Raw genomic sequence first — 12,760 nt, forward strand, 5'->3', positions numbered from 1 at the left:
AATAATATAAATGAAATTGTGCTTTTCATATGGGCTTCTGTGTTTTGCACATTGTCACTGTTCTTTTTGAAATTTTGCTTTATGTACTGACATACCTTCTGAGACCCAGTCTATCTGGACAGTAGGGTCACCTGCTTACTTAGTACCGTCCATAAGCAGCTCAACTCTTCAAGAAATTTAATCCAATGGAATTTTATTTTCGATAACTGCAGTACACAGGATGTTTTTTCCAGTGTTTTTGAAGTGCAAAAAGACAATAGCAAAGACTAAGCCCTGTGTCTGCAAATAACTAACACTCACTGTGGGAACATGCTAGAAATAGAGAAGGTCTAGCTAGGATTGAACTAACTATCACTAAACAGAAAGAGAGGACAGGACTAGAAACCAAGTCGCATATTAAACAATTTGTAGTGGCTTTAAACCCCTACTAGATGTCAGCACACCACAGTGCAATGGTGTCCTGATGCAGTTCAATACAACACAGAAAATAAAAGTGGGACAAAACAGTCATCATTGCCTTTTATTTTGTTTTACTGAACAAACACCCCAGTTCCATTGTGAATTTCACAGTTATTTACTAATGCTTTGTAAATCTACAGTGCCTTGAAAAAATTTCATACCCCTTGAAATTTTACACATTTTATCACGTTATAATCAAAAACGTAAATATAATTTATTGGGATTTTATGTGGTAGACTAACACAATGTGGCACATAATTGTAAAGTGGAAGGAAAATTATAAATGATTTTTACATTTTTTTTACAAATAAATATGTGAAAAGTGTGGCGTGCATTTGTATCCACCCCCCCGAGTCAAACATTGGTAGAGCCACCTTTCACTGCAATTACAGATGCAAGTCTTTTTGGGGATGTCTCTACCAGCTTTGCACATCTAGAGAGTGTCATTTTTACCCATTCTTCTTTGCAAAGTAGTTCAAGCTCTGTCAGATTGGATGGAGAGCGTCTGTGAACAGCAATTTTTAAGTCTTGAAACAAATTCTCAATTGGATTTAGGTCTGGACTTTGACTGGGCCATTCTAAAGCCCCATACACACGCTATTAGATTTTCTGAAGATGTGTTTCTTCAGATTTACCAAAATCATGTACAGTAGTGCAGGAGCCTGCCTGAGTGCTTACAAATTGAAACGCTCAAGATTTGGCCTCCTATTTTATGGTTTTGGCAAATCTGAAGACAAAAATATGCAGAAAATCTAATGGTGTGCATGGGGTCTAACACATGAATATGCTTTGATCTAAACCATTCCATTGTAGCTCTGGCTGTATGTTTAGGGTCCTTGTCCTGCTGGAAGGTGAACCTCCATCCCACTCTCAAGTCTTTTGCAGACTCTAACAGGTTTTCTTTTAAGATTGCCCTGTATTTGGCTCCATCCATCTTCCCATCAACTCCGACCAACTTCCCTATCCCTGGTGAAGAAAAGCATCCCCACAACATGATGCTGCCACCACCATATTTCACAGTGGCGATGATGTGTTCAGGGTGATGTGCAGTGCGAGTTTTCCGCCACACATTTTAGCGTTTTGCTTTTAGGCCGAAAAGTTCAATTTTGGTCTCATCTGACCGGAGCACCTTCTTCTACATATTTGCTGTGTCCCCCACATGGCTTTTCACAGACTGTAATTTTGACTTATTTTCTTATGGCTTTCTTTCACCGACGGCTTTCTTCTTGCCACTCTTCCAAAAAAGGGCAGATTTGTAGAGTGCACGACTAATAGTTGTCCTGTGGATAGATTCTCCCATTTGAGCTGTGGATCTCCTCCAGAGTTACCATGGGCCTCTTGGCTGCTTCTCTGATTAATGCTCTCCTTGCTCGGCCTGTCAGTTTAGGTGGGCAGACATGTCTTGGTAGGTTTGCAGTTGTGCCATACGCTTTCCGTTTTCGGATGATAGATTAAACAGTGCTTCGTGAGTTGTTCAAAGATTTGGATTTTTTTTTTTATAACCTAACCCTGCTTTAAACTTCTCCACAACTTTATCCCTGAGCTGTCTGGTGTGTTCCTTGGCCTTCATGATGCTGTTTGTTCACTAAGGTTCTCTAACAAACCTCTGAGGGCTTCACAGAACAGCTGCATTTATACTGAGATTACATTACATACAGATGGACTCTATTTACTATATCTATTTACTAATACTTCTGAAGGCAATTTGTTCCACTAGATTTTTGTTAGGGGTATCAGAGTAAAGGAGGCTGAATACAAATGCATGCCACACTTTTCTGATATTTTTTTATTTATATGAAAACCATTTATCATTTTCCTTCCACTTCACAATTATGTGCCACTTTGTGTTGGTCTATCACATAAAATCCCAATAAAATACATTTTAAGTTTTTTGGTTGTAACATGACAAAATGTGAAGGCACTGTATAGAGAGTTACCAAGAGATGCTACAGAAGGTTCTTTTATCATTCTAGGAAGGAAAGCGTGGTGTGCAGAAGCCCACAGTGTTCTACATGCTACATTGTGGCAAGGCTCTTTACAATAACTTGCTGTGGAAGAACTGGTCATTGGAAGCTTTGTCACAAATAATTATCATTGGCAACAGTTTCAGAGGGATTGAAGAACGGTAAGCGATATACCCCTGATGACGTGGCTTTAAAGACCTTTGTGATTTGAGATTTGACAGTGTTTAGACAGCTGAATACCCAGAACATATCACCTCTGTCTAGTGAGCTGCCCTATAAACAGCGCCAAAGCAGCAAGGAGCATAATCAAGCTCTGGTAGTTCTCAGTACAAGGATTTTGGTGCTAAAAAGGTAAGTGAGAAATGATGGCCCTGATTATAGCCTTAAAGCAGTATTTAACCCAAAACCAAAAATTGGATAGTTTGCATGAATAACTAAAAGCTGATCCTTTTATTTATTTTTTGTGTGTGTTTAATCTTTGTATTGCTTTTAAAGGTGATAATTTTAATCACTCCTGGCAGTGTTAAGTGGTTTGCCTCATCCATGTAAACTGGTAAATTTTGCCAGAAGGTTTGTGCTGTGAAAAACAACAGACTTACTGGCTGGATGACCAGATGAAAATAGAAGAAAATAACCCTAAAAGGGAAACGAATACAGCCACCATAATGGCTAATCTAATGCCCTGTACACACAACCAGTTTTCCCATTAGAATAAACTCTGAAGGTTTTTTCAACGGAATTCTGCTGAAGCTGCCTTGTGTACACACGATCACACCAAATTCCAATCGTTAAGAACGCGGTGACATACAATACGACGGGACTAGAAAAAGGAAGTTCAATAGCCAGTAGCCAATAGCTTCCGTCTCGTACTTGCTTCAGAGAATGAGTCGTTTTTGGTACGTCGGAACAGCATACAGACGAGCGTTTTTTTCCGATAGGAATTGGTTCCGTCGGAAAAATATAGAACATGTTCTCTTTCTAGGTCCGTCTGAATTTTCAACGTAAAAAGTCCGATGGGGCATACACACGATCGGAATATACGATGAAAAGCTCCCGTCTGACTTTTTCTGTCGGAAATTCCACTCGTGTGTACATGGCATAAGAATTGGTGGTAAGCTGAAATATAATAAATGTTTGATTTTGGGTTTAATAGCGTTTTATTGTGAACCTGTGCCCATATCATGCACTGTAAGAATTGACATATACAGAACAAGCAGTAAAAGCACATTTAAACAGGACCTCATTTATTTATGTATCTAGGTGCATTGTGAATGAATTCATTTTCAAAATTTCACAATACATTGTTTTTTTTTGTTTTTTTTAATTTAATTTATTTTTGAGTACAGAATATTAGCATGTTGTCAGTTACAAAAGTAAACAACCAGGCAGGTGTTTCTAAGTTAGACACTAACTGAAACTGTCAATGCCAAAACCTTTCCTTACACCTTGCCCCTACTGGGCCTATAGCCACAGGAACTTTGCCCCCTCATTCACCCAATTATGTTATTCTTTTCCCCTGCCTCTACACACCTACTTCACCCCCTCTTCCTCTCCTAAACATGATGGACTTGCAGGGTCCCACCTGTAATTATAATACAAATCTCAAGTTTTTGATGTGACCCCTGAAAAAGAACACCTTCACATTAAAAGTACATGTAATGACCAGGGATGACCCTTTATGCTTGCTAGGAATGTGTAAATAGTTTATTGTCCATAGTCTGGTCACAGATGCATGTTAAAAGAGAAGAATGTTTTTTTTTCGATAATCATACTTACCTAGGTGGATGGAGCATCAGACCGATGCTGCAGCTGTCCCCCACCATCTCTGCACTGAGAATCGAGCCAATGAACACTCTCTCTGCTCTCACCTCCCCGAGCGGAGAGCTGCTGACTGCCAGTCAGCAGCTCTCCTGCTCTGCTCCTCCATGCTCATTGGAGCGCTGAGCTGTTGAGGGGTGGGGAGCGGCCATCTCAGTGGCTCACTGAGAGACTACCATCAGTCCAGGTAGCTGGCGGATCCAGACTTCATAGCCAGGATGCCGCACTGCCTCGACTGATTGCAGTGACGTCAGTGGATAGCAGACTTCAGACTGCTCATAGCTCAAAATGGGTCACAGGAGTGCAAAACAGATTGCACTCCTGTGACCCTTAGGAGAAGCTCAGCCTAAAAAGCTCAGTCTGGACTTTTCCTTTAAGCTGACCATTAAATGTACCCCCGCCATCACCTAACCAATAAAACCTATAAAGAAAAAAAAAATCTCCTACTCCCTCTTGCCTAACCCTTACTGTCACCCTAAACTTAAAGCATATCTGAACAAAAAAACAAAAATGTAATATGTTGCATCTTTCCAGTTCCTGGATTAGGTGGCTGCATTTGTTTTCTTTTATTCAGGCAATTCACAAAATTGTATCCTATGAGACTAAATTAACACAAAAAGGATTTATCAGACATCAGAACTATTGGGACTCTTCTGTGTCAGCGTCTATGAGCAAAGAAACACTAATGCACACATATGTATGTGTTAGCTACAAAATAGACTAAGGGCTCGTTCACATGTGAGGTTGGGGGTGGTAAAATCTTTTTACTGCCCCCCAACTGCTACCCCCTTTAGTTACAGAGGCAGTAGCCAAGAGTGTACATATGCCATGGCTGTGATGCTTTGCAGCATTAGCAGGAATTATACTCCCTGTTGCTTCCAGCAGGCGTAGCATCCACCTAATGCAAACTATTCTATTGAATAGGGCTGCCCTGCAACCACATGCAATGCACACAGTTGTGGCGTTCTACTGCGGGGTTCAGAGAGTTAAAGCAGGTGGGGAGGAAATTATACAATGGAGGAAATTCTTCACTGCCTGTCAAATGCTCTCTGAAGAGCGATCTGAATGCGGATCACATCTCGGAGATCAAAAGACATGAACAAGCCCTAAAAAAAATTACCGTAATTCAACTTTTGATTTTCTAGACTTTAGCTTATAGGTTGTTTCCTTCGTATGCTCTGTATAATGTTGTAGAATACTTACATTTGTAAAATATTTTATTTTTTAGATTGCTATCCAGAGTTTTGCAAAGAGACTATACTTACATCTTTAAGGTAGGATTTATTTTTAATTTAAGGTTTTGTTTGCAACAGATGAGTTACCCCCCAGGGTTTATCAAACTTTCCTGGGCCACATTAGTAGAAGAGGAATTGTCTTGGGCCACAAATAAAATACACCAACTATAAGGACAGCTAATGAGTAGTGTTGGGCTGACCCCCCCCCCCCCCCTCCCATTTTGAAGGCTTATATGCAAGTTATTGGCCTTAGAAACAGTATGGGGGCCCGGGTACTGCTCTGGGTGACATGTATCCATGCAAAAAATGCTTTTTTTAAAAGGACTTTTTTTTGTAATGTTTAAAGTGAAACAATACAAATAAAAAAATTCTTAAAATATAGTGCCGGGGAGGTCCCCTTAATCTTCCTGTAAATTGGCCCATCTGTACCGTGTATAGAACCTGCTCCAGCAAAACTGACATTTATAAAGAAGTAAAAAATTACATTTAATTTTTCCGGCAATGCAATACTATTGCCGGCAATAGAAAAATGTAAAAATAAATGCATGGGGGTGCCCCCCCCCCAACCCAAACTGGCTCTGGTGTGGATTTTAAGGGGAAAAATTATCATTTTTTTTACATTTATTTGGGCGTAGGGTTCTCCTTAAAATCCATACCAGGCCCTTTGGGTCTGGTATGGGTTTTAATGTTTTTTTTTATTTTGGCGTGGGGTCCCCCCCAAAATCCATACAAGACCTTTATCCGAGCATGCCTTCTAGAAAAGGGGGGGATGAGCGATGCTCCCCCTGCCAGGCAGCATACTTGGATAAGGGTCTCACGCCATTTTTTTATTTTTTTTATTTGCCCATTTATTAATTTTTTAGCATTTTTTTTTATTGCTTGCAATGTATTTTTTTCATTAATCTGTCAGAAGGGAAGCCCGATGACAGCTGATGACTCATCCATTGTTAAGGCCAGACCTGCTCCTTAACAACCAGCTATTCACTGTGCCCTTATTGGCCAATCATACATAGTAGCCCATGATGCTTTACCTTTGCAGGGAAATAAAGAGGAAGTAAAACCCACCAGGGTTTACTTCCTCTTTAAGGCTGAACCCCAAGCATATATAAAAGACATAAATGAACACAGCTCTGCATGCAGTGATGCAGAATTTTTTTAATACGAGAAATGTAAGCACCTTTGTTTTAATTAGTATAAGCCTCTTACAGTCCCTTTAGAATACAGCTCATATTTAGAGAAGTGGCACAAGCACTAACATGGAGCATGCTGATAGGAATAGAGAGCAGAGTGTGAGAGATAAGCTCATCAGACAGCTGCTTTCACTTTCACTGTCCAGTCAATGGCTAAGTGTTACTAAAATGCAGCAGAGAAAAATCAGGTCAACTGCAGTGCCAGATGGGGCTCTGCTGTGTGGCAGAGCCGTGTAAATCTCAGAACTGGAAAAAATTTGAATTCAAATAATTTTTCCCTGTATGTATTTAGTGGTGCCTGGATTTCAGCTTTAAGTAACAGGTACTATGATGCTACAATGGCCTAGAATTTTTATTTTATTTTTTATTTCAAAAAGGGAAGACCAGCATATTTGTAAGTTAAAACTGTTTGCAGATTCAGGATATTTTATTAATCCTAAGGGAAGTTATTTTGTTAAAGTTTAAATGGATAATGCTAAGATGGTAGTACCTGGTGCTGTATATTTGCTTAGGCCGCGTACACACGCGCGGACTGTTTGCCCAACCTTGTTCGTCAAACAGTTTCATCAAACAGTCCGCTCAAAATTTGCATGAGCGGACTTGCCCACACACGAGCGGACTGTTTGAGCGAGCTGTTTGCCAAACAGTTCGCTCAACTTTTGAAATGAACGGACTCGCCCACGTAAGGAGGAGGCAAATCCGCCCATTTCGAGCGCGTGTACAGGTAGGCGGGGCCCGCGAAGGAGACGTCGCGGGCTCCGCCGCCTGGAATGGGCTTAAAGGGGAACCCCAACGCCGAAAAAAATCGGCTTGGGGGTTCCCCCAAAGTCCACACCAGACCCTTGTCCGAGCACGCTACCCGGCCGGCCAGGAAAGGGGGGCGAGCGAGCGCGCCCCCCCTCCTGAGCCGTACCAGGCCGCGTGCCCTCAACATGGGGGGTGCCTTGGGGAAGGGGGGGCCGCGCGGCCCCCCCACCCCAAAGCACCTTGTCCCCATGTTGATGAGGACAAGGGCCTCTTCCCGACAACCCTGGCCGTTGGTTGTCGGGGTCTGCGGGCGGGGGGCTTATCGGAATCCGGGAGCCCCCTTTAAGAAGGGGGCCCCCGGATACCGGCCCCCCACCCTATGTGAATGAGTATGGGGTACAATGTACCCCTACCCATTCACCTGTGAAATAAAGTACAAAAAAAAAACACAACACAGGGGAAAAAATATTTTATTGCACAGCTCCGGGGGTCTTCCGTCTTCGGGGGTCTTCTCGCCGGACTCCTCCGCTATCTGTGTGTAGCTCTTTTACTAGCGGAGGAGTCCGGCTTTCTTCCTCCCCGCCGCCGGCCTCTTCTCCCGACTTCGGGGGTCTTGTCCCCCTCTTCGGTTCTTCTGCCTGGCCACCGCGCCTTCTTCTAGCTCTTTTACAGGCGGTGGCCCGGTCTTCTGTCGCCGCTGCCTTCCGTTCTTCTGTCGCCGCCTTCGGTTCTTCTGCCGGGCCACCGCGCCTTCTTGTAGCTCTTTTACAGGCGGTGGCCCGGTCTTCTGTCGCCGCTGTCGCCGCCGACTTCCGTTCGTGTTCTTCTTCTTGTTCTTCTTGTTCTTCTCCAGGAGATGTTGACACGTCGCTCCCTCCGGCCGGAATGCCAGAGCCGCGCTGTGCGGTCACTTATATAGTGACAATGGGGCGGGGTCACCATATAAGTGACCCCGCCCCATTGTCACTATATAAGTGACCGCACAGCGCGGCTCTGTTATTCCGGCCGGAGGGAGCGACGTGTCAACATCTCCTGGAGAAGAACAAGAAGAACAAGAAGAAGAACACGAACGGAAGTCGGCGGCGACAGCGGCGACAGAAGACCGGGCCACCGCCTGTAAAAGAGCTACAAGAAGGCGCGGTGGCCCGGCAGAAGAACCGAAGGCGGCGACAGAAGAACGGAAGGCAGCGGCGACAGAAGACCGGGCCACCGCCTGTAAAAGAGCTACAAGAAGGCGCGGTGGCCCGGCAGAAGAACCGAAGAGGGGGACAAGACCCCCGAAGTCGGGAGAAGAGGCCGGCGGCGGGGAGGAAGAAAGCCGGACTCCTCCGCTAGTAAAAGAGCTACACACAGATAGCGGAGGAGTCCGGCGAGAAGACCCCCGAAGACGGAAGACCCCCGGAGCTGTGCAATAAAATATTTTTTCCCCTGTGTTGTGTTTTTTTTTTGTACTTTATTTCACAGGTGAATGGGTAGGGGTACATTGTACCCCATACTCATTCACATAGGGTGGGGGGCCGGTATCCGGGGGCCCCCTTCTTAAAGGGGGCTCCCGGATTCCGATAAGCCCCCCGCCCGCAGACCCCGACAACCAACGGCCAGGGTTGTCGGGAAGAGGCCCTTGTCCTCATCAACATGGGGACAAGGTGCTTTGGGGTGGGGGGGCCGCGCGGCCCCCCCTTCCCCAAGGCACCCCCCATGTTGAGGGCACGCGGCCTGGTACGGCTCAGGAGGGGGGGGCGCGCTCGCTCGCCCCCCTTTCCTGGCCGGCCGGGTAGCGTGCTCGGACAAGGGTCTGGTGTGGACTTTGGGGGAACCCCCACGCCGATTTTTTTCGGCGTTGGGGTTCCCCTTTAAGCCCATTCCAGGCGGCGGAGCCCGCGACGTCTCCTTCGCGGGCCCCGCCTACCTGTACACGCGCTCGAAATGGGCGGACTTTCCGAGCGGGAACAGTCCGCTCATTTCGAAAGTACAGCGGACAGGCCCACACACGGGCGGACTGTTCGCTCAAACACAGTTTCAGCGGACAGTTTTTCGGAATTTCCGAAAGACTTTGTCCGTCCAACTGTCCGCTGAAACTGTCCGCTGAAAGCCCACACACGAGCGGACTGTCCGCCCAAACACTGTTCAGCGGACAAGGTTGGGCGAACAGTCCGCCCGTGTGTACGCGGCCTTAGTTAAAACCAAAGTGTACTATAATTTATCATCTTTCATTTCACTGCAGAGTTTACAAGCCGTAGAAGAAACCCAGTTTCCAGAGTGTCCGAAGTACAGCGATATCTTTAATGACACATCCATACATAGCTTTCCTCTTACCAAACTAGAAACCTTTCCTAAAGATCTATGGCAGCTTCTGGAGGAACCCCAGTACGAAGAGTGTGATGACCTGGAGATCATCCGAAGTCTTACAATATAGTACTGAAATGAAAAGTAGTCCTCCAACTAGGACGGCTCATAAAGTTGCACATCTTCAGTAATATGACAACTTTGCTAAGTGCCCGTAGTGCTACAGACTGGAAATACATGGGTTTATCTAGGACTGCACAGGATTGTGTTGGTTTGCTGTCAGGTATGGGCAAATAAACTAGGACTGTGCGTGGCTGAAACCAAACAGATTCATACAAATTATGTTGGGGTGTAGCATAGGTGTCTGGGTCCCTGATGAACTGGACAAATTTCAATCCATGTATGGTCAGCTTTAAAGTGGAACTAAACCTAATGTGTAAAAAACTGCATGCAGGCAGCTTTCTTGCAGAAAAGACATGCAATAAACACTGACCTGTCTGTTTCCTCCCCCGGATGTAGCCTGGGGAGAAGATTACAGTGGCTGGTGAGAGATGTAATCACTGCATCTCTAAAAGGTGGAGGTATTTTGGGTTATTTAGTTCTTAAGCTGGCCATACAAGGCTCGGGTGGCCCTGTTGACACCAACAAGCTAGATGGAAATGTATCAGCTGTACAGTGACTGCATCCTGTTAGACACCACTGTTCAGGTATTCAGACTGTTTGACATAGATGGAGGAAAATATTGAATTTATTCCTTTCAGTCAGCAAAAAAGAAATCTATGTGTGTACAACTGCTGACTTTATCTCCAAAATGTGTCCTCTTGTTCACAGCAACTATGCAGGGATTTAGGTTTTACCTTCTAAACAGCACTAGAAAAATTAAACATGCCATTGGATTTTATACTGTGAGCAACAACTCCACCTTTTTGCTCCAGTCTTCAGTGCCAGAGTAGGCACCAGCCTATGGGCCCCATGCTTAAGGGCCCTGTGACAATGATTTGACCTTGAAAGAAAATTACAATGAAGCTTTCTTAAATTGTTTACAAAAGATAGAAAACATAAATCAACTCAGAAAACTTTACATTAAAGACTTTATAGAGAAAATACTGTAATAACGTAATGTACCCAATAACAACTTAAAGTACATAAACTATAAACATCAGGTTCACTTTCCAGTTTGTCTCATCTTCTTTCAGCTGGCAGTTTGCAAAAAAAAATTAGGTGCAATCTACGTATGTGTAATGTACGGTAGTGATGGTCATCTTAATACAGTATCTGAAAAAAAGGAGTACACTCCTCACATTTTTATAAATATTTTATTATATATTTTCATGTGACAACATTGAAGAAATTACACTTTCCTACAATGTAATGTAGTGAATGTACAGCTTATATAACAGTGTACATTTGCTGTCCCCTCAAAATAACTCAACACACAGCCATTAATGTCTAAACCGCTGGCAACAAAAGTGAGTACACCCCTAAGTGAAAATGTCCAAATTGGGCCCAAAGTGTCAATATTTTGTGTGGCCACCATTATTTTCCAGCACTGCTTTAACCCTCTTGGGCATGGAGTTCCCTAGAGCTTCACAGGTTGCCACTGGAGTCCTCTTCCACTCCTCCATGAGGACATCACAGAGCTGGTGGATGTTAGAGACCTTGCGCTGCTTCACCTTCCGTTGGAGGACGCCCCACAGATTCTCAATAGGGGTGAGGTCTGGAGACATGCTTGGCCAGTCCATCACCTCAGCTCCTTTATCAAGGCAGTGGTTGTCTTGGAGGTGTGTTTGTGGTCGATATCATGTTGGAATACTGCCCTGCGGCCCAGTCTCCGGAGGGAGGGGATCATGCTCTGCTTCAGTATGTCACAGTACATGTTGGCATTCATGGTTCCCTCACTGAACTGTAGCTCCCCAGTGCTGGCAGCACTCATGTAGCCCCAGACCATGAGACTCCTACCACCATGCTTGACTGTAGGCAAGACACACTTGTCTTTGTACTCCTCACCTGGTTGCTGCCACACACGCTTGACACCATCTGAACCAAATAAGTTTATCTTGGTCTCATCAGACCACAGGACATGGTTCCAGTAATCCATGTCCTTAGTCTGCTTGTCTTCAGCAAACTGTTTGCGGGCTTTCTTGTGCATCATCTTTAGAAGAGGCTTCCTTCTGGGATGACAGCCATGCAAACCAATGTGATGCAGTGTGCAGTGTATGGTCTGAGCACTAACAGGCTGACCCCCACCCCTTTAACCTCTGCAGCAATCATATGTCTATTTCCCAAAGATAAACTCTGGACGCTGAGCATGTGCATTCAACTTCTTTGGTCGACTATGGCGAGACCTGCTTTGAGGGGAACCTGTCCTGTTAAACCGCTGTATGGTCTTGGCCACCGTGCTGCAGCTCAGTTTCAGGGTCTTGGCAATCTTCTTAGTCTAGGCCAGGGGTAATGAATTAAAATTCAAGGAGGTCCGGTCGCCAAAATTTTCTTTGGGCCGAGGTCCGAATCTCAAGTCTGTGCTATGACTCAGAAAGATTGTAGTCACTGTATATCTATCAAAAACATGAGAAATGTACAATTTCCTTAGCATTTCGACAATATTTATTGTCAAGTTTCAGTTACAATATTAAACATGTGGACAGTTGGAACTAGGATAGCTTTACATTTGCTCTTGTCTTTGTAAGGAAAACAAACAACTATTTTTAATAAAAAAAATCTGGAAGCAAATCCATAACTCTTTAATAAAACATAAAAAGCACATCCATTTTTCAAGTAAAAGAAATAAGCACCTTCTGACTTTATTTCAATTTTTTAACACCCAAAAAACTTTCCTGTCTAGTGAGAAAAATGGGATTTTGATTCTCCTGCCATTAGTTTGAATCTTGGCTTAAATCAGTGTTTCTCAAATCCAGTCCTCAGGCCCCCCCCAACAGGTCATGTTTTCAGGTTTTCCATTATTTTTCACAGGTGATTTGATCAGTTTCACTGCCTTAGCAATTACCACAGCCGTTTCATCTGAGGGAAATCCTGAAAACATGACCTGTTGGGGGGGCCTGAG

The 12,760-nt window shown here is 44.2% G+C and overlaps 1 protein-coding gene across 2 annotated transcripts in view; it reads left to right on the forward strand.

Moving 5' to 3' along the window:
- Positions 1-10,867, forward strand: part of SRRD (SRR1 domain containing) — a 31,737-nt gene extending 20,870 nt beyond the window's left edge. For both annotated transcript variants that reach the window (XM_077461375.1, XM_077461376.1), the window contains exons 6-8: positions 2,433-2,584; positions 5,470-5,515; positions 9,638-10,867. In XM_077461375.1, coding sequence (XP_077317501.1) covers positions 2,433-2,584; positions 5,470-5,515; positions 9,638-9,829 — 390 coding nt within the window. In that variant the 3' untranslated portion in view covers positions 9,830-10,867. The remainder of the gene's footprint in view (positions 1-2,432; positions 2,585-5,469; positions 5,516-9,637) is intronic.
- Positions 10,868-12,760: the final 1,893 nt, after the last annotated feature.

The sequence above is a fragment of the Lithobates pipiens genome, unplaced genomic scaffold (assembly GCF_037356315.1).
Source record: "Lithobates pipiens isolate NorthernLeopardFrog02 unplaced genomic scaffold, aLitPip1_a1.2 Scaffold_3, whole genome shotgun sequence".
In the NCBI taxonomy this organism is placed as follows: Eukaryota; Metazoa; Chordata; class Amphibia; order Anura; family Ranidae; genus Lithobates; species Lithobates pipiens.